Consider the following 27,430-nt stretch of genomic DNA (forward strand, 5'->3'; position numbering starts at 1 on the left):
CAGAGGCCTGGTACTTCCTGGGGACTGGCATAGATTTGCACCACAGTAGTCATTAAGTTAAAACTCACGCTCCTGCTGAGCCAAGTTGGACTAGACTTTGCTTTGCCTCACCTGAGTGCATCATTGTTTCAGTGCTCATATAAATGAATTATTATATGCTTCAAACATAATGGAGTTCTATGTGATCACCATAATTTTTAAAATCTCATAATAAATATGCAAGTCCTTCATCAACAACTCCCTTCCATTTTTCTCACACCATAATACAGACTTGACTACTTTTTTCTATGCAGACTAGGAGCTGAAGGCAAGGAAATTGCAAAGCCAGTGTAGTGACTGGTAACTAAAATGGCTGTGTGAGAAGAGACGAAAAGTCTGGAGTGGAACCATTTGTAGGCAATGAACTCGTGAACCTAAACTGAACCCAACCAAGACTCTGCTTTAGAATGCAGCACAGGTGAGCACCACTGCCTGGGCTGTAGGATAAGGTACAAGACATGAATCCTCATTAGGGTGAGGGAAAGTGTTTAAGAAGCAAGGCAGTTGGGGAAGTAGAGGAAAATGCTCAGCAAATCTGAGCACCCAGGCTTTACTAAAGGATTGTTCTATTTCTTATCAAGTTAATGATCTCTTCTAGGACTGTGTAGAACGGGGGGGAGGGGGGGGGGAACACCCTGTAACCATATCCTGATTAACCTGAAAGAGCATCTGGCTGGGAGAAAAGAGATTAAAGGGAGTCATGCATCAAAATAACATAAATCTTTTATTGAAAGTCACTTTATTGATGTTACAATGAGAGTAACATAGAAAACTGGTATCTTATTAGCTTCAGAAGTGAATACTAATAAAATTGCGTCAGAAATTTGAACCTCAAGTTACAGTGACCTTTAAAAACAGCAAGATTTTGTTTACCTACAATGCAAGAACAATTTTATAACTTGAATGGCCATAAAACAAATCACACTTGCCCAGGAAAGCAGTCACCATATACATTTCAGTTGGTGTTTGCCAAAACCCAATTATTTTTAAAATAGCGTAAGAACCTGAAGTGCAGAGTAGCAGAGAGAATGTTAAAATGATGCAAATCTAAATATATACACACGGATACCTGGTTACCAAAAGTGAAACCGTGCTGCTAGTAACACTTCCTCGAAGGGTGACTTCCATCATGTGCAGATGGAATCGCCCCTCAAGGATGGCAGATGTGGAAAACACTAGCACAGACCTAAACAGGCGAACATAAACTGCTTTGATTAAATAGAACACCCAGTTTCTGAAAGATGTCGGTTGGGGATTCTAGTTTAGAGGGACAAGTCTTCTTACAAGTTAAAAAGGAGCACATGCTTAGTTATTCTGAAAGATCCTTTTGTTAAGCTTTTGCAGTTAGTGTTAAGAAAAAAAGTTCCCCATACAAAACAAAGGTGTTGGGTCATTTTTAACCATTAAAAAGACTGGTTGTAGAATCACAGTTTGATTTTGTGCTGGATTAGAAAAAAAAAAGTGGGGTTTCTAATCAGGCAGTGATACACATGTATAATTTAGCAGGAATTCTTGTCTTATTACTAAGTATTAATTCCTATCAGCACTCTCTGTATTGTGTTATCTGATATAACTTAGCACCGCTATATTTGTAGATTTGGGGAAATTAGTGTTATTTTAGAGCTTAACCATCAAAACAAATCACAGACTGAAACTTCATAAAATAAAAGGCTAAGCCCTCAGGTGAATGCGGATTAGTGTGTGCATGCACACACACACACAAATAAAGGGGAAACTAATTTTCTTTGAAATTTTATGATGGATGGTTTGTATGCACATTATCTTAACAAGACTGGGTACTCTCATTGTATGCCTTTTTATAAAATGAAACCAAAAAAAACACACAGAGCCAGGCATGATGGCATACACCTGTAATGCCAGTGACTCACGAGGCTGAGGCAGGAGGATCACAAGTTCAAAGTCAGTCTCAATTTAGCAAGGCCCTAAGCAACTTAGTAAGACCCTGTCTTGAAATGAAAAGTGAAAAGGGCTGGAGATGTTTCTCAGTGGTAAAGCACACCTAGGTTCAATTCCCAGTACCAAAAAAAAAAAAAAAAAAAAAAAAGAACAAAACACACATTTTGCTAAGTTTTGATTCTAGGGAAACTTGGAACATGAAATGATGATGCCTCTCATCAAAATCCTGCTGCCCTTGAAGCACCTCTCTGTCATGTGGCAGGTTCTACAAACAATGCAACAGGGACACCCCACTGGACCATGAAGCACTTACAGAGCCACCACTGGTGAAAGCTGTAAAGCACACAAATCTGCCTTAGGCTCCCACTATCTCTTTCCCTACCACATGCCCAGAGACCATTTAGGGCTTTTGTGCCTGCTTGGCTTTCAGGTTCTTCTAAGCCAGGACTAAACAAATGCCCCATGATATCACAAATCTTACTATTACTTATCTCCTCCCCATTCTGAAATTCACACCCTAGGGCCTGTCACTCAGTGACTTTCCAAGTTGCAAAATCCATGCTAATGTGTCAAAGGGAGGCTAACAATGCCTCCCACCGCACTCTGCACCCCTAGTGTCCTTCCAGTCTCCCCATGGAAGTACTAGCCTCCGTGACAGGGAAAGCTAACTAGGAGGAAAGTGCTGCACAGCTACTCAAGGGGAAGCTACTTCAGAAACAGCAAGGTTCTGAAGCATCCCTCAGTCCCCTAGTGAGGATGCTTACAGTGTGTCAGGCCATGGATATAAGGGGCAGAAATACTAACTAGGCAGGTTTTTGTTTTGAATATTTATTTTGTTGTATGGCTTACAAAACAAAGATGTTCCATGTTGATTCTGACAAAACCATGAATAAAATGTGAATAGAAATAGTATCTTCCATCTTCTAAAGCCTTAACCATCTTTGCTCTGCACCTGCAGGTGTGGTAGATCCGCTCCTCTTGGTAGTCAAAACACCTGCCTGACAGCATATGCTGTGAGCACATGCCAGCAGTTACCAGCAGGTGCACTTTAAAAGCTCCCATTCACACAACTTAGAGGGGCTCCTGCACCAGGCAATTGCCACAATTGAAGACCAGGTGCCTCACAATGTAATAACCAGAGAAAGATATTTATGAAAGCTTAGTTCTCCAGTGCAAGAAGAAAAGATTTTGCTGCATCCAAAATCAGATTAATCTTATCCATTCAGAAAGTATCTCAGAAGAAGAAAATAAACATTCGAGTTTGAAATTAAACCCTATTCCACGGATATGTTGCTTTTTAAATCTTTTAAGCTGGTAGAGAGAGAATGAGAAATTTATCTTGACTCCATACATTGAAGGAGGGAAATGTATTTAGGTGACAATTTTAAAGGAAAACATAAAGTTAAGGAAAAATAGATAATTATAATGCAAATGGGAGAGTGTTTCATGGAAAATTCATGCCAACTTACCAACTGGAAGAAGATATTTACAATACGCCCCATATTGTGGCATCCAGTGGCAGCAGCTAGCAGCTTCCAAATCGGGCTGTGAGGGCAACTGTCTTGTCTCTTTTCAGTTCCACAGTTTGTTCTCCACTCCCCCCATACACAAGCCACTCAATAACTAGCCTTCCTTTCCTTTAAGATAAGTAAAATAGTCTTTTCTTTAGATTAGGATCTATTATCATGTTGAATAACAAAGAAATAAAGTTTGTGCATACGTGCATGCATGGATGTGTTTGTGTGTGTGTGTGTGTGTGTGTGTGTTTAAGGTAAAAATGAAACACTAACAACAGGAAATAAATGGATGACATAAATAAATGAACAAACATGATTTTGAAACACTGAAAGAAGTGAACAGAAATACTATTATTTCCTCTGGCTCAAAGGTATCTAAACAAAAAAATAAAAATAAATAAAATCTGAAAAAAGGTAACAGGTAAAGTGTCCACAAAAGATCTAGGGCAAGATAAAATGATGCAAATATGCAAGAGCTTCAACAGAAAATATTGAGAACTGTAAGCTTGTTATAGAATCCAAACCCAGTCTCTCCTTAGAAGCCCACAGAATATCTAATTTTATCTTCACACTAGCTTCTTTTAGAAACCATATCAATCTTACATTCAGAAATTCTATGCTGAACTGACCTTATGCACAAAAACAATTCTCAAAGTCTTTGAAAGCAAAAGGGAAAAAGAGGAACTGCAGTAACACTTAATAAATACCATATCAAACTGAAAAATAGGCTTGGAATTTTAACCCTATCTTTTATTTATTAGTCAATTGGAAGGGATTATGTGGGAGGCCTCAAACTTGCAATACTCCTGCCTCATCCTCCTGAATAGCTGGGATTACAGGCATGTGGCACTGCACCTGGCTGGTCAATTAGTTTTTATAACAATTGTTAGGGTAGGTTATTCCTAATTGAGGTGCTGAGCTTCTTTAAAAATACAACTTCACTGGATGTGATGGCGCATGCCTGTAATCCCAGAGGCTTAGGAGGCTGAAGCAAGAGGATCCAAGTTTGAGGCCAGTCTCAGTAACCCACCAAGGCCCTAAGCAACTTAGTGAGACCTGTCTCAAAATTAAAAATAAAAAAGGCTGGGGAATGTATCTCAGTGGTAAAAGTGCCCCTGAGTTTAATTCCCAGCACACACACACACACACACAAAATCACTAAAGTAAGTCTGGGAGCCCTCATTGTGATGATCTGTTGGAGACATACTTTTTCCTTTCCACAGACTGCATGTGACTGAGGGTCATTTTCTAGCTTGGTGACTCCAGAGGAGGATTTTGCTTCCTATTTTAGGAAATTGGATGAGCCAGATATGGTGGCAAGTAACCCAGTAGACTGCAGCAAGAGGATAGCGAGTTTGAAGCTGGCCTAGACAATTCAATGAGACTCTGTCTCAAATTTAAAAACATAAAGGGCTGGGGGTGTAGCTCAGTGGTGGAGCACCCCTGCGTTCAACCCCCAGTACTAGGAAAGAAGGCAGAGTCGGGAGGGGAGTAAGTGCTGGATGCAGAGAACAGTTAGTCTAGCTAATCCACTCTTTAAGGGGTCCCTGTCATCCCACAACTCCCATGTTGACTCTTAGTGGAGACATCTAAAAGTCTTTTTATATAGAACTGTGATGAATATGGATAAATGGAACATCTCAAACAGCAGGGTTATCAATCTGAAGTCCTAACTATGCACAGAACTTCAGAAAGTGGGGGGAAAGGCATACAATGGAATGTAAGGGTCAAATAAATGCTCTTTTCAGCTTAGTAACAATCCCATGTTGAACTGGGGAATACAAATATTAGTTGCATGATATGAACTGCAATGTGTCCTCAAAGTTTCTCTCCAAAATAAATATTTAAAAAGATATAATATCTGTGCTTTTATTTGGTGCCATGGATCCATTCTGTCTACCTCAGTGAATGAAAAGTCATAAATATTTAGACGTAATGCTCTAGAACATCAATCATGAGTGTACATGTAGATACTTCTTGAAACTATCCATTGAGGCTAAAATTTGTCAAAGAATTCCACAAACGGTTCTAGAATGTTTAAACACGGGAGATAGAGTAGATATTCAGCACAGAACATTGAAGCTCTATTATATTTCTAAAATCATAATCTCTGCAAACAAAGTAATCACTTTTCACTCAGTTTCAAGAGAAGGTTATTACCAATGAGTGTGATTACAAACTATATACCTCTAGAACAACCATATCTCCCAAAAGGCACATGATAATTATTTTCTTTTGGAAATAATAATTTTCAGTAAAAATAATTGAGAAGGTGAAAAATATCAATAACCAATGGAGTAGCTAGCCATTTGTGGATTCTTTCAAATAGGGCTTATGGAACTATAACTAGGAAGGATATTTACATGAGGCACCTTACATTCAAATCTATAAACTCTTTTGTAGTCAAAATAAACCTTATTAGCCTTTTATACACTCAATACCAGAAAACATTCAGTGCACATTTAAAATGATCTTGGTCAAGTCACCTTATTTGCTACATCTTTTAATCTGTCTGTCCTTCTGTCCTTGGCTAGAGCTCTGTGGCAACACTGCTCACCACTCACACCAGCCTTGGTCTGACGGATTGTTTTATTGAGGTATCAACAATCACATCATTTCCTGTTGTGAAAAACTGCTATTTTCCACAAAGTTTAGATGATTAAATATATAATTCTGGATGATGAAACCACTTTTCAATCATTTTCAAAGACTTGCAGAAGAGAGGGCTTCTACAGAAGACATGAACACTGAGGATGAAACACAGTCTTCTAACTGGAAGTTTGGGCAATTAGGGTGATTACACAGGGAGATGAAGTGGATTTTGTCCATGGACATTACCAGAAGAAATCAAAGTTAGAAGGCATTCCTGATATCTTATCAGCTGATTCCCTTCCTCTCAAGCAAATGTAGAAAAAAATAAAAATTAAAAAGAGGAAATCAGAAGTATACTTCACAAAAGATCACGATTGATCCCATCAATTTCTGACCTCACTAGAGTGCCTTTTTAAAAATTTTTTTTTTTTTTTGGACTGACAGACTGGCCTTATAATAGCTATTGAACTTTTGGTTTAAAAATAGGGCTTTGAACTTAAAATTCTCATTTTTCTATGGATTAAAGATGACAGGGCTCAAGACATCAGATTCTTTCTGCTGCTGTTTGTATAATTTTCCAGTTGCTGCATCTTTGTGGCTTTAGATTTCATCTAACCCTTTATGCCCTGTTACGGCTTCCCAGCTCAGACAGCAGAACCATCCATCATCTTGCTCCAGGGTCAACACAGAATGACCTTTTGGGACTCACATCCCAGTGTTAACACATACCCTTAAAAAACAGTGTAGAAGTTGTTTTTGTTACAACAAGTCATTCTTTCACAGATAAGGGTGGCTGAAAAGTTTTGTCAAGGAAAAAAAACTTCAGGCTACACAGAAGGGTTAGAGTATTGGCAAGATGGAAGCTACCAGTTCACCAGCAGCTTGTGGTCTGGATTGTCTTTGGTTCACTTGCTTAACCTCAGCAGAACACACTGCTGGGGGCTCACGGCCTCCAGGGTGAGACTAGTTGATATGCTCTGGAAGTGGAAGAGAATAGCTGCTGCAGCAGGCACCATGTACCCCCAGAAGAGAAGTGCATGGGCTAGCAGAGGGGGGCCCAGAGAGCAATCACCAGCATAGTCTCAAGGCTGGACTCCTGCTTTAGCAAGCTATGGAGGCCAGAAGTTTTGCTGAGCATTTTGTTTCTTGATGACTCAATAAAACTGCCTCCACAGTTTAAAGGGATATCACATGTTTTCGACAAATACCAATTATGGAGAGACACATTTACAGCATTGACCACTATATTTACATCATCTGCTTATACTCTTTGAAGACCATTGGATGGTGGACGATGATGTGATTGTGACTGACTCTTTTTAGGCATTTGGCAAAATACACTTGTGTGTAACAGCTGCTTTTTTAATTTTAAAAATGTTTACATATGTACAATTGTCCTTGAATGCTTATATAAATATGAAAAGTAAAAAACAAAAATAAAAATACATGTTTAAAGTTAGCATATGGGATATTGGCCTCTCAAAGCTGTAAAGTCCTGCAGAAAAATCCTATATGCCGTAGCCCTGCATGCTAGTTTCTATTATGGGATGTTGTTTCCTTAAATATGGAAAACAATAAACAGAAGCTTCATGCATATAGCATTACTGTATACAATGAGAATGTGCTTCAGAATGTGAAGTTCTGAAACCACTATTGTCCCTTAGGAAACTTGCTACATTTGGGGTCATGTGAGTTAATTTTATTGATATTTCTACATATATCTGTCATGCGGATTATCCATTAACATACCAGTACCCTTATTGTTCCGTGTTATAATGTGACATGTCAGTAGTTCTTTTCATGGTTCAGTTAAATCCTAAGCCAATGACAAAAAGAAAATGGTATCCAGATGTGAAACAGCTTCCTCTCCTCTGTGGCATCTCAGAGGGTTTTGGTGTCCTCTGAAGAGCAGATAGATTTGCAGTGATTCCGTGAGGCTGGGCTTCTATAAAAGTTGAAGTAAACAGTTTTGATGTGTCACATGTAAACAGTTGATCTCAAATGGATGTTTCCCATAGCTGCAAAACAGAGAAAAGCAAAGTTGTACGTTGTAAAGGCAGGAGAAGCAGACATATATTCTGAGTTAGGAAAATGAATAAGTTGGTGATTCCATCCATAGTTACATGACTGTGAAAACACACTCTTACAATGTCTAGTGCACAGATAAAATAAACACTTCAGCTTTTAGTTCTTTCCTCTAAGCCTGTGTCTCAACTTTTTTAATGACTATCACTTTTCAATTAAAAAAAAAAAACTTTACATCTTCATTTAATTTTACTCAAATTTTTGAATAAATATTTTGTCTCAAATGAAACAAAAGACTGTAAAGATATTATTTTTAAGCTACACATGCTCAGGATTCTCATCCAGCCACCTAGAGCAGTGTTCTCACTCACAGCCATATTTTACATTGAACTAGGAAATATTTAAAACTTCCACTGCCCAGGCAGCACACCAGATCACTGAATTATAACCTCTCTGGGTAGGACTTAGGCTGAGAATGTTTTTAAAGCTCTTCAGATGATTCCAATGTGCAGTCAATGCTACGAACTGCTGACTTCTGGGAAGTGTGATTCCCTCAACACCACCACCACCCACTTACGAATCACTGTCCTGGGCCACAGCCATAGGACCAGACCACATACTCTGCAATTTCGTCACTGTCCTCTCAGGAGCTGACCCTTCAGTGAAGAAGGATGAGTGCAAGGCAGGAAGTCCCTTCCTTCATTCCCTCACCTTTTCCCTTTCTGTGCTTCTGTCACCAGCTCTATACTATACACTGAGCCTGATCAGATCTCATTCCTACGATCTTCAGCAGTTGCCTTAATGGACCACAAACAACTTTAGCACTGTCAGATGTGAATGTAAATCAATTCACCAGAGAAGGAAGGTCAATGTAAAAAAAAAAAAATCTAGCTGATGAAACATATTTTCAGGCAATATGATGTTTAAAACTTACTATAAACATGAACAAAGAAAGCCTTAATTAGGAGAGTGACTTAAATGACACCCATTTCCATCCAAATTCCTTTTTTACTGGATACATGGGGCATATTATGGTATACACAATAGGTTTCTGGGAAAGAAGTGGAAAGGAAGTGACTACGAAGATGTTTCTATAGGTTACCTTAGGATGTTCTTTCAAATCTTCATGGAAATCTTGTTCTGAACACTCATGTTGGCTTACACCTCAAGACTGTGATAAAGCCTTCTGTGCTATCTATCTCAGGTTGGCTTTGTATGCCCTTATTATTAAAAAGACACCCATCCTCTTGTTCTTGGAAACCAAAAGGATTTCTCTCAATTATGAGTATCTTCGGGAGTAGATGACATCTAATGGTGGAGAGTTTAATGGGGCTGGGCAGGGGTGTCTGAGGCAAAGAGTATCTGGTCAAAATACCCTGATAATGGTCTGCAGTTGTAAAGAGACAACACTTTGGATTCAGAGAGCTGAAGTATCTTTGCATATGATTATGAATATTACATAAGAAAGGAGAGGAACAAATGAATGACACTGGGACAACCTAAAAGTTATGATTATCCCTGTGAGGAAAAAAGGAGAAAAGACTGGCCAAGACATCATTTTTATAATAGGCACAACTTTGCCCAGGCCTGTGTGGCTGTGCCAGAGGGGCTGCTGATAGGAAGGTCTGCTTATCTGAGTCTCCACAGCCCACAAAGACAGCCCAGCAACAGGGGCCCGCTTATTCTGCAGGACTCATAAAGGTGTGGCTAATCCACAGTGAGAAGAAGAAATCGGATCTTTCAAGCAACTCTCCCAGCAGCTAGTCTTTTTTTTTTTTTTGGTAGTTATAGATGGATATCATGCCTTTATTTACTTTTTTATGTGGTGCTAAGGATGGAATCCAGTGCCTCACAAACGCTAGGCGAGCGCTCTGCCACTGAGCTACAGCCCCAATCCCCCAGCAGCTAGTCTTTACAGTCACCCTGCTCAGCCCAGGGAAGGGGCATGGGCCAGCCCATTTTTTCAGAGGAACTGTCATCTCTAGTAATCCACACTCCAGCATAACAACAGCTGAACAATGTCCCCAAGTTGATGCAGTAAAACAGATAAGTAGATGATTTAACAGGAAAAAAATGGGGTGCTGTACTTAGACAATTCTCCTAGGACGGGAAGAATGACAGCAGCCTTAGATTTCAATATCATGTATCAGAAATGACTGTCTATCAACAAGTCTTTTTTAAGGCTAGAAAGCCAAGTGCTGGCAATCTGAGTTGTTTTGCTTACCACTTTCCATATTAACATATAGAGAGGTATTTTTTTTTATGATTAACATGATAGTTGTTTTCAAAGATTTTTTTATTATTATAAAATATAATGCATATAATGATTTGTGTTTTCTTATTGGATGTGGATTGACTGAGTTCAAATTTGATCCATAATTATCTTGAACCCCATAATTTAGGTTGAAGAGCAAAGAGTCTCTTAAATATCTTTGAAGACCAAAAAAATCTAGCAACCTAGTATTCACTAGCAGATACATCTGCGAAGGCTTTTAAAGCTTCGTTTCTTTTTTTTTTTCTAATGTTATCTCTGAGAAAGTCAACTTTATAGTATTAACTAACCACAACAGAGTCTGAAAATCTATAAAGATAATTATTCTTTGGTTGTATCTTTTATTTAAACCTCTAAAGGTTGGTTTGCCTCTCTAAACTGTACTGTATTTCAAATTTCACATAATGAGTAAGGTTCCAGGAATATCATAAGAGAGTGGTATATGATTAAAATGCAAAAAGAGATTTGATAGCTAAATAAAACTTCTTGTGAATCATTGTGAACAGGATAAATATTTTCATATTTTTTTAAAAAATTTTGATCTCTGGGGGGCTGGGAGCAAGCTAAGTGATATAGTACTTGCCAAACATGAATAAGTCCCTGGGCTTGATCCCCAGTACCTAAATAAACAAACAAATAAATAAATTTGGCCATACACTGATGTATTCTTTCAATAGTACCGATTTTTCTGAACTTTTCTTTCTTGCTTGCTTTCTTTTTGGTACTAGGGATTGAACCCAGGGATATTGTTTCCACTGAGCCATATCCCCAGTCCTTTTTATTTTGTATTTTGAGACAGGATGTAACTAAGTTGCTGAGGTTCTCACCAAGTTGCTGAGGCTGATCTCAAATTTTCAATCATCCTGCCTCAGCCTCCCTAGTCACTGGAATTACAGGCATGTGCTACCGAGTCTGGCTAATACTATAGATTTTCAAATCCCCTTTCCCAGTATCCAAATTCCACTCCCATCCCTAAGACAATAATCTGAATTTCTGTCATAAGTTCCTGTTTCTAACAATCTACTGAGGAGTTAGCCAGTGAAAGGGCTGAGCAAGCAATTTGCATAGAAAAGTGGCTAATTTATTTGGTCTCTGGCATTTCCAGGAATATTAAAAAACTGATACAGCAAAATATATCCTTTGGTTTTATCTATTCCAGGTTTTACTATATTAATTACAATGAATAATAAACAATTTAAGTATATATTAATGACTAATACGTACCAAATATCTCCAGCATATACCAATGCAGATTAAATTTATTTGCAAATACAAATCTGAACCCCCAAGCCCCAAGAATCTTCTAATTTTCATATTTAACTTTCTCATGAAGAAGGAAAATATACCTTTTACACTGTGAATTCACAGAGAAGTGCTAAGGACTGATTAGGTAAGGTTATGGAGAAACATTGCCACATACCCTGGCACTTTGTCGATTCACTTTCTTCTCCTCATCCGGAAGTGGAGGCATTGGATAAGGGTACTTTCTGCTGGATGCAATGGACCCAGTTGAGGAAGAAGGAGACTTGGCAGGAGATAAAGTCCTGAGACGTTGAGAACATATGAAATAAATAGCAGGCGATTGCTTAATATCATTTTCAAATGTTTGAAAAGTGAGTTCAGAACAAACCCTCTGACTTCTACTTCCATAAGCTCTTACTCCAAAGTTTAACTACTGGGAAGATGACACTGTCATCCCCAAAACTGGAATGCTGGAATTTTAGCTTTCTAATTCCATGATTGCAATGAACCACTTAAATGTTAGTACATAGAATCATACTTTGCAACTAGAAAGCCAACAATGAAGTTTCCTATAGAATAATTAAAAAGATAATATGGAGAAGGGATAAAATTATTCTAAGAGCTCATAATGGCAAATTAAGTATACAACATATTAATATTCTGCCTTATTTTTGCCACTTCATGTAAAATTGCTTCTAAGTATAATAATTCCAGTTAAGATCTTACAATACATTACCAATGATATATTAGTTGCTAAGTCACATACTCATTTACACAAAACTCATGCATTCAGAGGCCAATGTGTTAGTTGTGAAGGAACAAAGGCAAATACAGGGATTTTAATAATAAATTAGTAAACATGCAAGCAGTAAGGAGTGCAGAGTTCCAGCCAAACAAAGTCTGATGAGAACATACAAAAATGGTCTGATTCATCCCTACAATCAGCATTGCTGGGGAAGAGTGGTGTGTTATGCTGAACTTGTTTGATTTGTGTATGTGCAGTGGTAATATTTGTGACTATGGTAGCACACTAGATGAGCCCATACCTGCTGCTAGCTTATCTTTAAGAGTGGGGTGGAAGCTAGTAAAAGACTTTTCCATTAGAATATCGTAATGAACAACAGATGTGATAACTGCAATAGACACCCCCTTTGCAAATGTTACCACTACACATTCATGATTCCTTGATTCCCAGGTGCAAGGTGGTAATGACACATATCACTGAACTGGTTACATTGCCACATTATAACACAAGTACATAATTCAGTAGGATGCATCACATCTGCTGAGACTGACTCAGACCAGGCGTTTGTATCCTGGGATATCACTGGGTGGGGCAAGGTCTACTGCCTATACTGCATTTAGTTCCCATTCATATAAAGTCCCTGGCTCTGATTCTGCCATAGTTTTCAAACTTATTTCTATTTTATAAATGTTAAATTCAAGCTAAAGTTTGAAAATAATTTTCCTTACTAACTTTGAGATTCAAGTGAACATCCTTAATTGATTTTAAGAATCGATCAAGAGTGGTTCCATTTACTTTTAATCCATAACTATTAACACTTCTTCCGTTTTTGAAAAATGGCCAGGTCCACTCCTTAGCACTAATTGTTAGGACAAAGCAACTGTTAGATTTCTCTTATGTTAATGCTCTCCATCTTGAGTGGATAGGTGTGACTAAGAATATTAGTATTTCAAATCCTCTAAAGTTCTATTAATGCAACACAAGACTATGTGTTTTTCTAATTTGGAAATTAATTTTTTTAAATAATTTAAGTAAAAAGTTTTAAATAGGACTATGACCTCTAGGAAACAAATTCAGTATGTGCAAAATGAAGACAAACTTTTGCATTTAGACATTTATTAAATGCACCTTTCTAAAATGAAGGCTATCAACCTGGGTTCATCTTTTTAAACAATCATTACCTATAATAAACCCAAGTTCAGGAAAGCTAGTGAGGTATAAAAGCAAATAACCAAATTTTTCTTTTAGGGATCATGCAAAGTAAGTCCTCTTTTTAATTTGCTGCCTTGTGTGTGTGCCTAGAATGGGCTGTTAGCTTCACAGCCATATCAGGCTTGACTTGGCCAGGGGTCCAAATGACAAGCCTTTTCATTTACAAGAGGCGCTAAAGCCCAGTTCTCCTCTCAAATATCTTTCTGTGGGCAAAGTCAATAAAGAGTAAAAATAAGACCAGGAGATATTCTCTAGAACCCCAAGAAAATTGCACTAAACTACTTCTCACATTAATAGTCTAGCTAATTGACACTTTCCTGAACCCTGAGAGGGAAAAAAGAAATACCAACCAGGACAGTTTTAGTGGGGGAGGGAGGAAACAGGTCCTGGAGGGGTGTTGGAGAAGACCAGGGTAGGAGTCAAAATAGGAGTAGAGAACAGGGGAGAGTAAATGTTTAGGGAAAATGAACATGATTTCTCACAAAGGTCTAAGGAAGACATTCAGTTCCAGTCTGGCTATCACTTATAGCCAGTACCAAACCAGCTCATTCACTTACAAAGCATAGTCAGTCTCTGGAATAAATGTTAATCATTATCATTACTACACTTTAAAAACCCTTGTAACTACACTGAGCACACATTGGAGTTGCAAAATAAAGGCTGTGCTTATGTGCCAATTGAGTGTTGTCATCTGGAGCCACATCAGACTTTCTGGGGTTGTTTTTTATAGATAGGCCTATAAGGCAATCTCAGTTCAGTTCTACCCCTCAGGATGACCAAAACCAGGCCAGTCACATGGCAGGGACATAAGCCCACTAATACACTGTGATAATATGCAAATTTTGTAATAGCCAGATCAGAAGGATTTAATTGTCCTTGGATAGGATCTAAGCAGTCAGTATCCACCTTTTAAGTAAATGCAAAAGAATAAAAAGGGAGTAGATTTTGGAATTGGATAGAGCCAGTCTCAAAGTCTGGTTCTGACCCTTATCAGTTGATAGGCTACCTTCAGTAACTCTTGTGCCTTGATTTCTATCCATAAAAAGGGAATAAGAATACACCTTATGAGATGAGAAATAAAGATATAGAGTAGGCACTTGATACGTGATAGTTACTGTGGTTCATTTATTTCCAGAAACACTACATTTCTCATAAGATTATGGAAATGGATCCAAAACCCACTGATGAAGTAAGCAATCAGCTGGTATCCCCAGATGCCTTCTAAGAGCTTGTAAAGCACCAGCACCAGCAGAACTGCTGCCAGCATCTGGGTTGGTGAGATAATACTTTTGCCCTGTTTTCCCTTGCTTCTTCTGATGCCCTGAATACATGGTGAGGACAATTTGACCAACTACTATCATCTGAGAACTGGGTAAGGAGCACAATGGAGGTACTCTGATCCCTCCAAATCTGTAGGCATTCATTTGCTTTACTCTTCATAGTGAGCAAATGCTATGTTTCAAATGCTAGGCTACCGTTGGGACCAGTTTGATGCAGTCGCCAAGTCCTCACTGCCTATTGATAACAATGCCACAAACCCAACACCTCTGGCTGATTAAGAAAGTGAACTTTGCCCTCGTTGCTGGTTTTGGTAGGAGAGATAATCCTGAATGACCTGGGGCAGATGAAGCAGATCTGAGCTGAAGCATAGGGTTGGCAAAGCATAAGCCAAGATGTGGATGCACTTTAGGCCTCCTATGCAAGGCTTGTCCTGTTATGTTAGAATTGTGGTGTTCAAGCTCTAGGTCATCTCAATTATTCACCACTTTCACAGAAATTCTGTGTTGATTTTCAAGTCTTAACAGTATAACCTTTATCCAAACATGAAAACTAAGTCATAGCCATCCACTGAACTTTAAACAAAAATACAGATTTTTAATAACAAATTTTTAATGGGACGATCTACTGTAGGAACCAACATCTCATATTAAAGAGGAGATAAAGGAACCCTCTAAACTTGCCCTTGCAGCTTTGCACGTGCAACCGGGGGTGCAAAAGCATTTCCCCATCCAAATTGCGTTTAATCATGCAGCTTCTGGGCAGACCTGGGTGCTGATTTTAAGAAATGTGAACTCTTCTCTTAAAGTCACAAAAAAACTACTCAGCTCACCCAGGGGAGGTGAATCAACTCTTCCGGGGTACCATTTCACAGATTATTGCTGCCAAAATGCTAAGGCCATTTGGGAATAAAAGCCCTAACCCACATAGGACCAAAGTTGTTACGTTTTGGTTCCATGGCTGGTACAAATTACAATCTGCCCACAAGCCTGAGTAACATAGGAAGAAGTAATAGGACTGCAGGTGAGCCAAGATTCCCAAGAACATTCAAAATTATCTTACCTGTCTTCCTGACGTTGGCCATCTTGGGAGCTACAGGTGAGGGTGGGATGTTTGAATGTGAGTGTATGTGTATGAGGTTCAGTGTGGCAAAGTGTGGGACAAGCAGAGGACGGGGCAGGAGGGCAGGATGGGGTATAAAAGCAGGACGTAGTTTTGTGAGCAGGCAGGAGTTATGCTTTCCTTGGAGTATATGCAAATGTTATGGATCAAATTAGAATGCAGATAGGTCTAATCATTTTCTCAAACTATACATGTCTAAACTAAATGGTACACTGGAAGAGAAAGTCCACCTTACATGGGTGCTGAGAGTTAAATATACAGACATATTTTGGTATCTGTTCAGTGCTGACCCAAGTCATGGTCAAAAGTACTATGAAAGCTCATTGTTAACTTGTCCTCAAACGAGAGGGTAATTGAGCCTATTTCTGCTTCACATAATTGTCCATGAATCTGTCAGATACAGAGTGGACATTTACCTTTAGGAAACCATTTTGATATTCTAAAGAGCAAAAAAGAAAAAATCCATTAAGAGCTCTTGGAAATTTTCTCTGATCTCTAATGTTACACAGAGCTGTAACAAGTTGAATAAATTCAACAGTTTCTAAAATGGAGGAATGTTCTTCTCTTTTGTGAGTCAAGAACATGTTTCCTCTCTGCTTTCTGTTCTATCTGATGTGTCAGACAACATTTTGATTTACATGAAAAATTTCTTAGGTGCTTTCTTGAGAATCCATAAAACACTCCTCTCAGCACATGCCTTCTCTGGTAGCAAATGGTTGAAATGAACAAAGAAAACCTAAACTCATTCCACGTGCTCTCATGTGGTTCATATTATCTCAATGATTTTTCAAGGTAGATCAAATCATTGTTTCTTCTTCAAGTGAAATCCACTACATTTCGTTTAGCGTCTTTGTGTGTTTTTTCCTTGAGTTTTTGTATGTACTGTGCCCTCTTAGGCAGTAAGTAGAAAAAAAAATGCATTAAGAAACTGCTACGTTCTGGAAATTAAATTGTTGAGGTTAATAGTGCTTCTTTATTAGTGGAAAGTATGTTTCATGCCCATAGAACACTACACAGCGTAAAATGAAGAGAAAGCTACTAAAAGCTCAAGATGGTGATAGGGACATGCACTAAATGGCAACCCTTCCAAACGGCAGCAAATAAACAAGGACCCTTTTCCATCTCTAGGAACTTGTATTAGGAGATACAAGATAGAGAACCAGTCACACTACAGTATTTGTATGTGCTGGGAGAGTTTGAAAAGGATATAAAATTAATTTATAAAATACCTAAAGTACGGTCCTTCAGTGTTTTTATTCACATCTTCTACCCACTTAGCTACATTATAGTCTCTTTTGAACCATGGATTTAAATACCTGCAGAAAGCAATGGAAGGAACAAAGAAAGCAGAACAAGATAGAAAATCTGAAAATACACAGCACAAGCTTAGCAAGTGGTCTTCACCCTCCATATGCAAGTGACTATGGCAAATAAACCAGGACAGATGCTGGGTGGTTATGAGGCAGTTTATACAATGGCATGAGAATAATCTCAGCTACAACAGGCTCAGGGCATTCGAGAACGTACTTGACAATTCTGGGAAAGCTTTTTCCAGTGGCTTCCCAAAGTAAATCAGAAACTCACTTTCAATCACGGCACTATCAGCAGCCCCATTCACCCACCTCCAAAGTGGCTTTTCCCAGGGCACCTCTCATGCAGCAGCTTGGTTTTCAAATAATAAAGGTGCTTTTTGAAAATATTCAGGCAGCTGCAATTTTAACCTGGTATTTGAGCATATAAAACCCCAAAAACAATTTAAAAGAGCAAAATTCTCATTACAACATGAGAAGAAGGCTTTTATATGGCCATTGTCTTAGTCCCTGAAGTATATATATCCCAAGCTGGAATCAACATATAGGACCCCCCCAATCAGCACTGTAAAGAGCCAAAAAGGTCCCATGCTCTTCTGCTCCCGGAGCTCCACAAAGTGGGTCCAAACAGGCCTCCATGATATTAAAGCTGAGTTTAGTAATTTAATTGTGGCCACATGTTTCTTTCTCCTCAGTGCATTCCAGATTGAAGTGTTCATGGTGCCATGAAGGAAATGGCCCTCAGAGCTGCCTTCTGAATGTCTGATGGTACACTGTGTGAATGACTGTCAGAGAATAATGATGACCTTAGTGAGAATTTCCCTGATGGATATGGCACTTACTGTATCAGAATGATTATGCAAACAATAAGGGCAGCAATGTCAGAGCTGTAGTTGTATTTTGGCCTAGAGTTTCCTTTTATTTTTACCCTGGGGGCCAAGCAAAAACACATCCCCTTAGAATTTGCCCTCGTAAAATAATATAAATTTAATAAATTCAGTATTGATCGAATTTGAGGGTTTGAATGGGTTTTCACTTTTAAAAAATGACTTTTAGAGATATGATAGGCAATGAAGATCCAAGCTTTGTAAAACTTAAATTACGTGGAAACGAAAAAGAAGAAATTAAAAAACACATTGTTTGTTTTTAACATTTGCTTCTTTCCTCCACATTTAGTTCTTGAGCTGTTTGTAAATATATTTAGATCCAAATCACATTTCCACAGTTACATTAAAAAATTAGGTTATTTTTCCATAGCCCTTTCTTTCATTTTTTGCCATAACGAAGGTACTCTACAAAAGAGCATCGTGATGCCCTCCTGAAAGAAGGGCTTTGCAACTTTTTTAGATTCATAAGACCATTTTTGCTAAGATAAGGTCTCCTGACTCAGGAGCAACTCACACTAATTTTTCCTTTAGCCACAACCATTGCCAACTTGCACTTTTCGCAGAGATAGCCAATGAAAACTTGCATAAAGATTAACACTGAGACTCTGAACCAAAAGAAAAAGTCAAAAAGCAAGTGCAGCCACTGATGAAGGCTTGTGAATGCTCTGGCCTGGGGAAAACTGTAGAAAAAGCCCATGCAGCTGTCATCAGGTGAATCATAGCCCCACAGCAAACTGAGTCTCCCACAGGCAGACGGCCACTTCTGGAGGAGACATTTGTTCCTTTCACTGACAACCTTAGAAACTCAAAGGGCTGGTACCATGGTGGTTCCATGAAAGCTACAATCACATGGCTGGTCTTGCAGTTGATGGACACTGTCCTCTGTTTCAGGGAGCATTTCAGAAGGCTGTGATCACGTCACCAGAGCCACTGAAGAGAACTCCAAATTGTTTGGTCCTTCTGGGGACCTGCCCATTAAAGTGCCTTCATAGTGGGCTTCCTAACATCTCTAGGTCATGGTGGCTGCAGTGATGGGATTTTATCAAACTGCAATAAACCTGCCTACGTGCTTTGATTTGGCTTGTAGCGCAACATGCAAAAAAAAAAAAAATGCATCAGACGGGATAGGAGAGCTCAGTACATTCTCCAGGATGAAAGAGCAGAGGAAATTTAGCTGCTGCTGGCTGGACCAGGAGCACCTCTGAGCAGACATGGGGGCTCGGCCAAAGATCAAATGACCCTGTTCTCAGCCAAGGAAGGGGCTTGGAGGGAGACTAAGTGGCAGCCCAGAGTAAAGGGGCAGGTGAGACTGACCTGTGATCCAGACTCCCTGTCTGGGGGCTGTCAGAGCCCCCTGGGCTTATGACTTGGGATGGGACTGTCTGGGCGAGGGAGTGCCCAGGCTCAGGTGCTTGGGGCTCCCTCCTGTAAAAACACAATATATAATACAAAGTCTAAGCCAAAAAAAAAAAAATGTTACATCATGTACAACAGTGAGGAAGATGCAAGAGGTTTGAGTGGGAAAATAAAATAACAAATGAGGATATTTTATTTTGTTAATGAGCACAGCATGTATTTGTGATGCATGTTCTAATTTCTGTCCCAATTTTTCATCATCTTTTGGGATGATAAGGTACTTAAGGGAATGTTGAAATAATGGACCTAAAATACCGCTGATGTAAAAAAAAAATAATAAAACAAAAGATGTTTTCCTGTGGTCATTCTCCTGCACTTATGGTCACACAAATGGCATTACTATATCTGAAGCAAATGGGATTAGTTGTATATGGAACACATAAAAAGTTTGCCAGGTTTACTCTTGAGAGGCTATGTATCAAGATTCCTTTTTATCTTTTTATGATGTTAGGGATCAAACCCAGGTCCTTATACATGCTAAATAAGCACTCTACCACTGAGCTATATCCCCAGCCCAGGAACCCTTATTTCTAAAGAAGTATATAAATGTGTGTGTATATATATATATAGAGAGAGAATTTCCATACAAGAAGATATATGAGAATAGTGATCAGCATTACAAACTTGGCTCCATTTAACTAGCATCAGTCATGAAACCACAGCAGAAAATGCTGAAAAAATCTGAAGGAATCCTTAATATTTCTCCCTAACTATGGTTCTATTATGACATTTTATTCAATATTATAACTGACTTATCTTGTATCAAGATTTCTCAAAAATACTATCAATAGTATTATAGTTTTTATCTCATGTTGTGGGTGCAAATTTTGCCCCAAATTTTAAAAAATAAATGACTGCTCTAGGAAATACTGTATAAACATTGTTAAACACCAAATGTTCTTTGGGTGCTACACTCATAGCTTTAACATACTATGGAACTTTTTTTGTCCCCACTAGGGAGTTGTTGAAACCTTGTTATAGGAAATATTATTAAGACACTAAGTAATATACAGAGGAAGTTCTATAGAACATTTTACAGTTTTATCTGTACTCTTATAAGCAACTGAGAAGCTAAGGAGCTCTTACCAGGTGACCTCATGCAAAACAAATCAAATAACATTCCAAGAAGAGTTTATCCACAATGAGCCCTAAAGCATCCAAGCGCTTTGGGAATGCATAAGATAAACTCTAACAGATTAGTTACTTATGATGGAGTTCTATGATGCCATTCTGGACCATGCAATGGTATCATCTGAAATTGTCTATTGCTTCTAAGGTTAAGGATCCTCCAGTAAACTTGGATAAGTCACTTACAAGACAATATAATTCAGGTGGAAGGTCCAAATTTCAGGGCAATGTTATTATTCCTGGACTGAAAAAGCTAGGGTATACGATGGAAAAAGCTAACATAAGTTTCTGATGAGCAGTTAACAAACACCTGCTATTCAGACTTTTAAAATATTAAGGCATGAAGAAGCAGTAGAGATCCTGGGGATAATAACTACCACTACAGTGAAAAATTAGTGGAAAAACTTGGGTGGCTTTAAAAAGCACAAGTAATTAAAACCAAGTAGCAAGGTGGGTCCAAAAGATTACTAAAAGTGCATCTCATTCCATGAAGGGAGATAAAGGTTTAAGGAAGCTTTGTTTTGATTGTAATTTCTTAAGTGGAAAAAGAAAAACAAAGAAAAAAGTGCATGGTGTTGACTTCATTATAAAAGATTCAAATAAATATATTTCCAACCCCACCTGCACTAAAAAAAAAAAATCGTGGCTATCATTTAAAATGAATAATGTTGCATTTAGTGACAATGATTCAGTTAAAGTGCAAGTTTAGGTAAATGCCCTTTTAAATGTCCTCAGAAGGAAAATTTAAAAGGGAAACTGATTCCATTAGTCTGAGAGAATGCTTAGATTGCAGCCATGACGACCTCGGAGCGGTGGTTTCAGACCTGAGCACCATCATGGTCTAGGTTGGTGGGAGTTTTCCCCTGATGCTTCCAGGGCTGTGTGAGTACTGGGGAGAGGAAGGGTGACCCTCTGAAATGGCTGGACCCCAGGTGATGAGAAGAAAGGAATGTTATCAAAATTCCCTTCAAAGGGAACCAAGACACCACATGGCAGGTGACTGGAGGGAAAGGCTCACAGTGAGGGCGAGCCCCCCACTAGCAGTGAATATTGGTATGGGCACAGTTGCGGAGATGCCTATGTAAAAGAGAAAAGCCATGGTTAATTTTTAAAGGGCAAAAAAGAATTTAAAGACAAAACCAAGACCAGAAGCATGGTTTACTGTTCTTTGATGATCAGCTTAATTAACATTTGACACTAATTGCCCAGGACCTTGCAGTGCCTTTTTCCATTAGAGGTTCAGACTTACTCAGTTGAATTAGATCGAGGTCTAAATCTTTTGCCTCTGATTTTCTTTCTGTTGTCACCCACATTACCTGGAAAAAAAAAAGGGGGTTTATAGCTAGATTTCCAAATAATAAATGATTGCTCCATCACTCATTATACAGTATTTTAAATGGGTATGATTCAAAACCAGCACCACCCTAGAAGACAGGGGGCGCTGCACACTCTACAGCCTTCCCAATGTATCCAGTACATTGGTGCTGACAAATCCCATCATTTCCCATCCATGGAAAACAAAACTAGACTCTCATTCCAAATACGTTTCCTCTCTGTTGGGAGAAGAGCTAAAGAGCTTACAGGAAATAACATATCTTTACATCCAGGGAGCACAGAATACAAAACTTGGGCTGGATCTACAGATGAATTCAGAATGTTACCCTTATACCTTGCCAAGAGTTACTTCGAGGTCGCCCATTTTCACAGATATCTGAAATATGTTTTGTGTCTGGAATCCTTTCACTCCAAGAATGAGAGAGCCCATTTGACCTGAAATTGAAAATATTTACATATTGTTCAAAAATGTAAGCAAATTAACTTTTTTGAAATTAGTAAGCAAAACTTCTTAGCATTACTGTGCATCAAATAAAATAAATCAAGAAAAAAATCTGAAATGAAAGAATGACGAGAACATGAAAGTCTTCATGAAAAAGGCAGAAATACACAACATTCAATTTAAGAAAAGTCAAATACAATGGAACCCCATTACAATAGTCTATACTTGAAAAGTATCAGGACAGGATACAAGCCAATTTACCTGCCCCAGAACACAGCAACCACAAATGGCAAATTTGCTGTGTATTTCAGTTACATAACCCCAGCAGCAGCATTTATAATGGGGTCCCACCATAGATGTTTCTTAATTGTAAAGCAATGGATTCCATTCCAATATTATGCAAACATGGACTTCCAAGAGATTACATTAAGATTTGCTTAACTGAACCTAGTTAACCTTTATCAAAGTAATATTTAGTTTTCTGGATTTGGCATTTTTCTCCCCAAATATATTCCAAAGATGTGTAGTACATTTCAGTTAGTTGTTTGATAACTGAACTGAAATCAGATGTTTACCATGGAACTCTTTCTCACAAAGCCCATGTACCATTCAGCCCTTCTGTTAATTGTGTCCTACCATCTTTAAATGAATTAGCTACAAGAAGCAAAATTTATACACCTACCTTGTACCACATAACAAAAGAATTTTGACAAATTACGTATACTTAAATGCCTAACAGTTGGATGTATTTTTAACTGGTTAAAAATAGTAACCCACTGAAAAATTTCTAACAATTCAAATGAATATTTCAAGCTCTTTTTTAGGTATTTGATAAAATAGTACTATACTTAAAAATATTTTTCATATGTCACTCTGGTTAGTTGCTAATAATACCTACTTTAAAGGGAGTCTTCTGCTGATGAGTGAAAACATGGAACTCAGCACAACTGGTACACATCAATGCTGTAGGTTGGAACTTTTTCAACATGATTTGCTTCTTAGAGAAGCAAATCATGTTGAAATCCAGAAATCCTTCTGGAACCCACTGATTTCTCTATTTTTTTTCTATATTATATAAAGTTTTGCATTTGACCAAGAAAATACTTATATAATGAGAGAATTCAAGTAAATCTTTGTCATCTTCTTTTCTTAGCCATCAATCCCTCAATAAATTAAAACACTAAAAATTTTTAAAACACCCTTCTGCGGGTCAAAATGTAGCATTTCATCTTTTGCATTGAATTCTGATATCTAAGTGAAAACTATCCTTCGCATAGAATTTCCACATAGAATTCACCAATTCCTTCTATTCACCTTTCTGATCAATGTTGATAAAGACTGAGCACCACTGCAGAATTTTTACAGATTATTCACTCTCCCTAGAATACCAGAAGACATCAGATTCGTCTCAATAAACTAGGTGTTTCACCCTCACACTACAAAGCAACAAATGTGCCCAAAGTCACGAGTAGGGCTACCAAAACGTTTTTCCTTCCCCCTACTTCCATTTTTTTAGTTAAAGAAATTCTTCTACAAGAATATTTTAGCTTCCTTCAATGTGGTATGTCTCATTCCCTACAACATTCCAACTATTTGTTTCTTCTACACATTTATTTTCAAGCAATTTTAAAGCATGCAGAATTTTAAATGGTGTCATACACCTTAAGATGCTAGAATAAGAATATATCATCAGAGTTCAAGACAGAAATAATAGATAAATCCCACCTCTATTATTATAAAATTCAGGCAATTATTAAGCATACTTAAATTAATTTGTCAACTGAGGTGTAAGTTATAAAAGTCTGCAAATAATCATTCCAAAAAAAGGCAAAATTATAATATTCAATACATGATTCACAAAGAAGCAATCTTTGTTTCACAGCGAGCTTAGCTTTGATATATATAAAATTAAAAAATAGTAAATGCAGCACTTATATTACCAATTTATGTTAACTGCTTTTATTGAAGCATGACAGTAACCTTTTTCTTTGACTACCAAACATGACATAAAGCTCACCATTTAAAATTATTAAGTACTATGCAAAGTTTCTTAAGCTATATAAGAGCAAGACTGAAAGACCCCGAGGTTTCCAAACAGATTTAGAATTATTGTTTATTTTATTTTGTTTTTTTGTTTCAATTTTGTGGCCTGATTTATAGGTCAAGTGGTTTTGAGCATATGGCATTTTGAAGCAGAGTAATCAAAGAACAAAGGATACTATTTTTTAACATTCAAGAAAGAAGGAAGAAGTAATCAAACCTGCTGCAAAATAATGAAATGTTCTGACTAATGGAATAATGTGTGATGGAACAGGTAGAAATCTGAAAATGCGACAGAAAAGCAGACCTCTTCTTAGAACTAGATGCTGAGTTTGTGCTGACTCCAGGAGGAATGTCGCTATAAAAAGAGTCGCCATCTCCAGGCTTTTTTACATAATCTCCCTGGGGTAACTGTCTAAGGCATAATAAACATTTCAGAGTCAGAAAACAAGACACACACATGAACACAGACATATACAAATCTTATTTTAGGAAAAAGAGAGGTAGGGATAATGATCTACATGAATCAAATCTATAACAACACATAAGATTATTAATAACTGTGACAAATTAAAGTCGTTCTAACTGTTGAAGTCAGAAATGCAATCACTGAAGTCTTTATAGGTTGGATGAATAAAGCATTGCTTTGAGAGGGAAAACATGGGAGGATGAGTTTTGTTTGTTTGTTTTTTCGCTGTAACTTCATTATACTCAGAGATGTTAGCTAAGTATCAATTTTAAAAAACTGATGTTGAAGCACACATAGTAGAACAGTTCTTACCCAGACAAAGCAATTAGGTTTTGAGGGGTTTTTTTGCACCATGATGAATAAACTATTCATGATTTCTAAACATAACAAAATGAACGTAATCTTGATTTAATTTTAAAAGAACTCATTAATTTCTAAGCTATTTTATAATTGAATCCAGATAAATTCTCATTAGAGTTTAATGTTCCATGTGGAGCTCCATTGTTCATTTAAAATAAAAAAAGGAAAAAAAAATTAAAAGAAGATTCAGAGTTGAATCAAAAGGTAATTTTATAATTGTACACTTGAATATGTGAAGGAAGATCATTTAATAGGAGGAAGAAAGGGTTGAACAGTTAACTGAATTTCTGTGGAGACTATGGAAGGACATTTGTAGGAGGACAGTGGGTGGCAATCCTCCATCTCCACTGTGGTAGGAGAACAAGAACAGCTGTTTAATCTGCACAGGTATTAACCCCATTCATCTCTCTTTGAACAAACTAAAATTGGTACAGATTTTTATTACCTCTTCTAAGTGAACCAGATAGAAACTTTATATAGCCCCACCGCCCCCACAGTCAACCCTCTCACAGTGCCAATCGGATCACCTGCCAGTGTGTGTCGCCCAAATAGACAACTTTCACCCAAACCTGACTCAGTTCATCCAGCGCTATTACTGAAGGTGGCACAAACTAGCACTGGACTAAGAATTTTAAACAGAGCTACACTTAAATAAATAAATCTCCAACAATAGCACAAATTTGCTAATTCCTTTTTCATGTTTGGTTTCTCCTTAGTTACTATGATAAGCTTGGTTACTTACTGATGCTAAATTTCAACCCCCAAATGCCACTTTCAGATGTCTGCTTGTCTATATTGATTCCCAAATTGTTGTAAATATATAAAATATTTCATCATTTGTTTTCTGATGACTGTACATCCCATGTCATATTATGTCAATGCTATGTGAACACATCTCTAAAAATCTCAAAAAGTTTTCAATGGAAATAAAAAGTATGTGCTTTAACTTGTATGGTTTAAGCTACTTCTCTATATTTTAATTTATAAAAGGAATTCTCACTAACTAGGTTATAATATTGATTCTACCCATAATTTTTTCATATAGTTTCCTCCAAAATATATATTTTTTAATTCTATAAGTGACTTCAGCTCATGACAGTTACCTTTTCTTTTTCCTGGTTATTATGAAAAATTAATTTTATAGGGAAAATATATAAGTCTTGATACTTATAGTGTTCAGTTCATAGTAACAACAAACAATATATTTTCCTTTGTAAGAGATCTTTGATCTCTATTCATATTTTCTGTTTTATCCCACATTAGGAACATACTCCTTCAATACTTGAAAAACAAAATGCCCTTAATAAAATCAGAGTTCCATATTTTGTCTCATGGAAGAAACTTCCCTCTTGTATTATATAAGTATGTTAAAAAGATTACTACAGAATGTCAGCATCATATGTCCAATAACAATATTGATGGCCAATATAGTCCTTCTCTCCCTATTACCTTTAATGATGATCTTAGGAAGGCAATGAGATGTGCCTCAACAAATTCAAATTAAACAAAAACAAGCTATTATATAAGAGCTCAGAACCACACCGAACCTTTCTTTTTACTTTCTTTCCCCAAATGACCTTTTCTTCACAGATTTTTGGCTTTCAGGTATTTACCCTGGCATTCTGATACTGCATGTGCAGATGGACTACCTCCCACATTGGAACCTAGTTCTGTTTTGTCTTAGACTGAGAATGTTTTACCACCTCTTCAAGGTAACTTCTCTGTGGTCACGTCCCTTTTTACACAGTGCACAAACATCCTAAATGGCAGACATAAAAGCTATGGGCTTCAGTCAAGGAGCTGAAAGGGAGTTTCAATTTAATGTACTTCTGGGGCACCACCTCCTTTAACAATCCAGCAAGATTTGATTCTTACCTATGTTCCCTATAAAGTCTCCAACATACAGAAACTAATTTTCCACATTCTCCTGAAAATTCCACAAGGAATGGATGCAACTTGTTTTCATACTTTTTTTCTGTGGTAGGTTTTGAATGTTTAAAAAAAAACTCTTAAGAATAATATTTAATATTCTTCACTGTCCATAAATTTATCTTTTAAAAATATTCATTATGCATTTTTAAA

The 27,430-nt window shown here is 37.6% G+C and overlaps 1 protein-coding gene across 18 annotated transcripts in view; it reads right to left on the bottom strand.

The window, feature by feature from the left end:
* Positions 1-744: 744 nt before the first annotated feature.
* Adam22 (ADAM metallopeptidase domain 22) overlaps positions 745-27,430 on the bottom strand; it is a 218,676-nt gene continuing 191,990 nt past the window's right edge. For 2 of the 18 annotated variants that reach the window (XM_078040466.1, XM_078040465.1), the window contains 7 exons: positions 24,740-24,934; positions 22,372-22,472; positions 21,952-22,018; positions 19,473-19,583; positions 17,191-17,277; positions 11,783-11,906; positions 745-8,083 (listed from right to left, as the gene is read on the bottom strand). In XM_078040466.1, the coding sequence (XP_077896592.1) occupies positions 8,063-8,083; positions 11,783-11,906; positions 17,191-17,277; positions 19,473-19,583; positions 21,952-22,018; positions 22,372-22,472; positions 24,740-24,934 (706 nt within the window). In that variant the 3' untranslated portion in view covers positions 745-8,062. Of the gene's footprint in view, positions 8,084-11,782; positions 11,907-17,190; positions 17,278-19,472; positions 19,584-21,349; positions 21,780-21,841; positions 22,019-22,371; positions 22,473-24,739; positions 24,935-27,430 lie in introns of those variants that run through there. The other 16 variants (XM_078040475.1, XM_078040472.1, XM_078040479.1 and 13 more) reach the window with 13 other exon arrangements.

The sequence above is a fragment of the Ictidomys tridecemlineatus genome, chromosome 2, assembly GCF_052094955.1.
Source record: "Ictidomys tridecemlineatus isolate mIctTri1 chromosome 2, mIctTri1.hap1, whole genome shotgun sequence".
Classification (NCBI taxonomy): Eukaryota; Metazoa; Chordata; class Mammalia; order Rodentia; family Sciuridae; genus Ictidomys; species Ictidomys tridecemlineatus.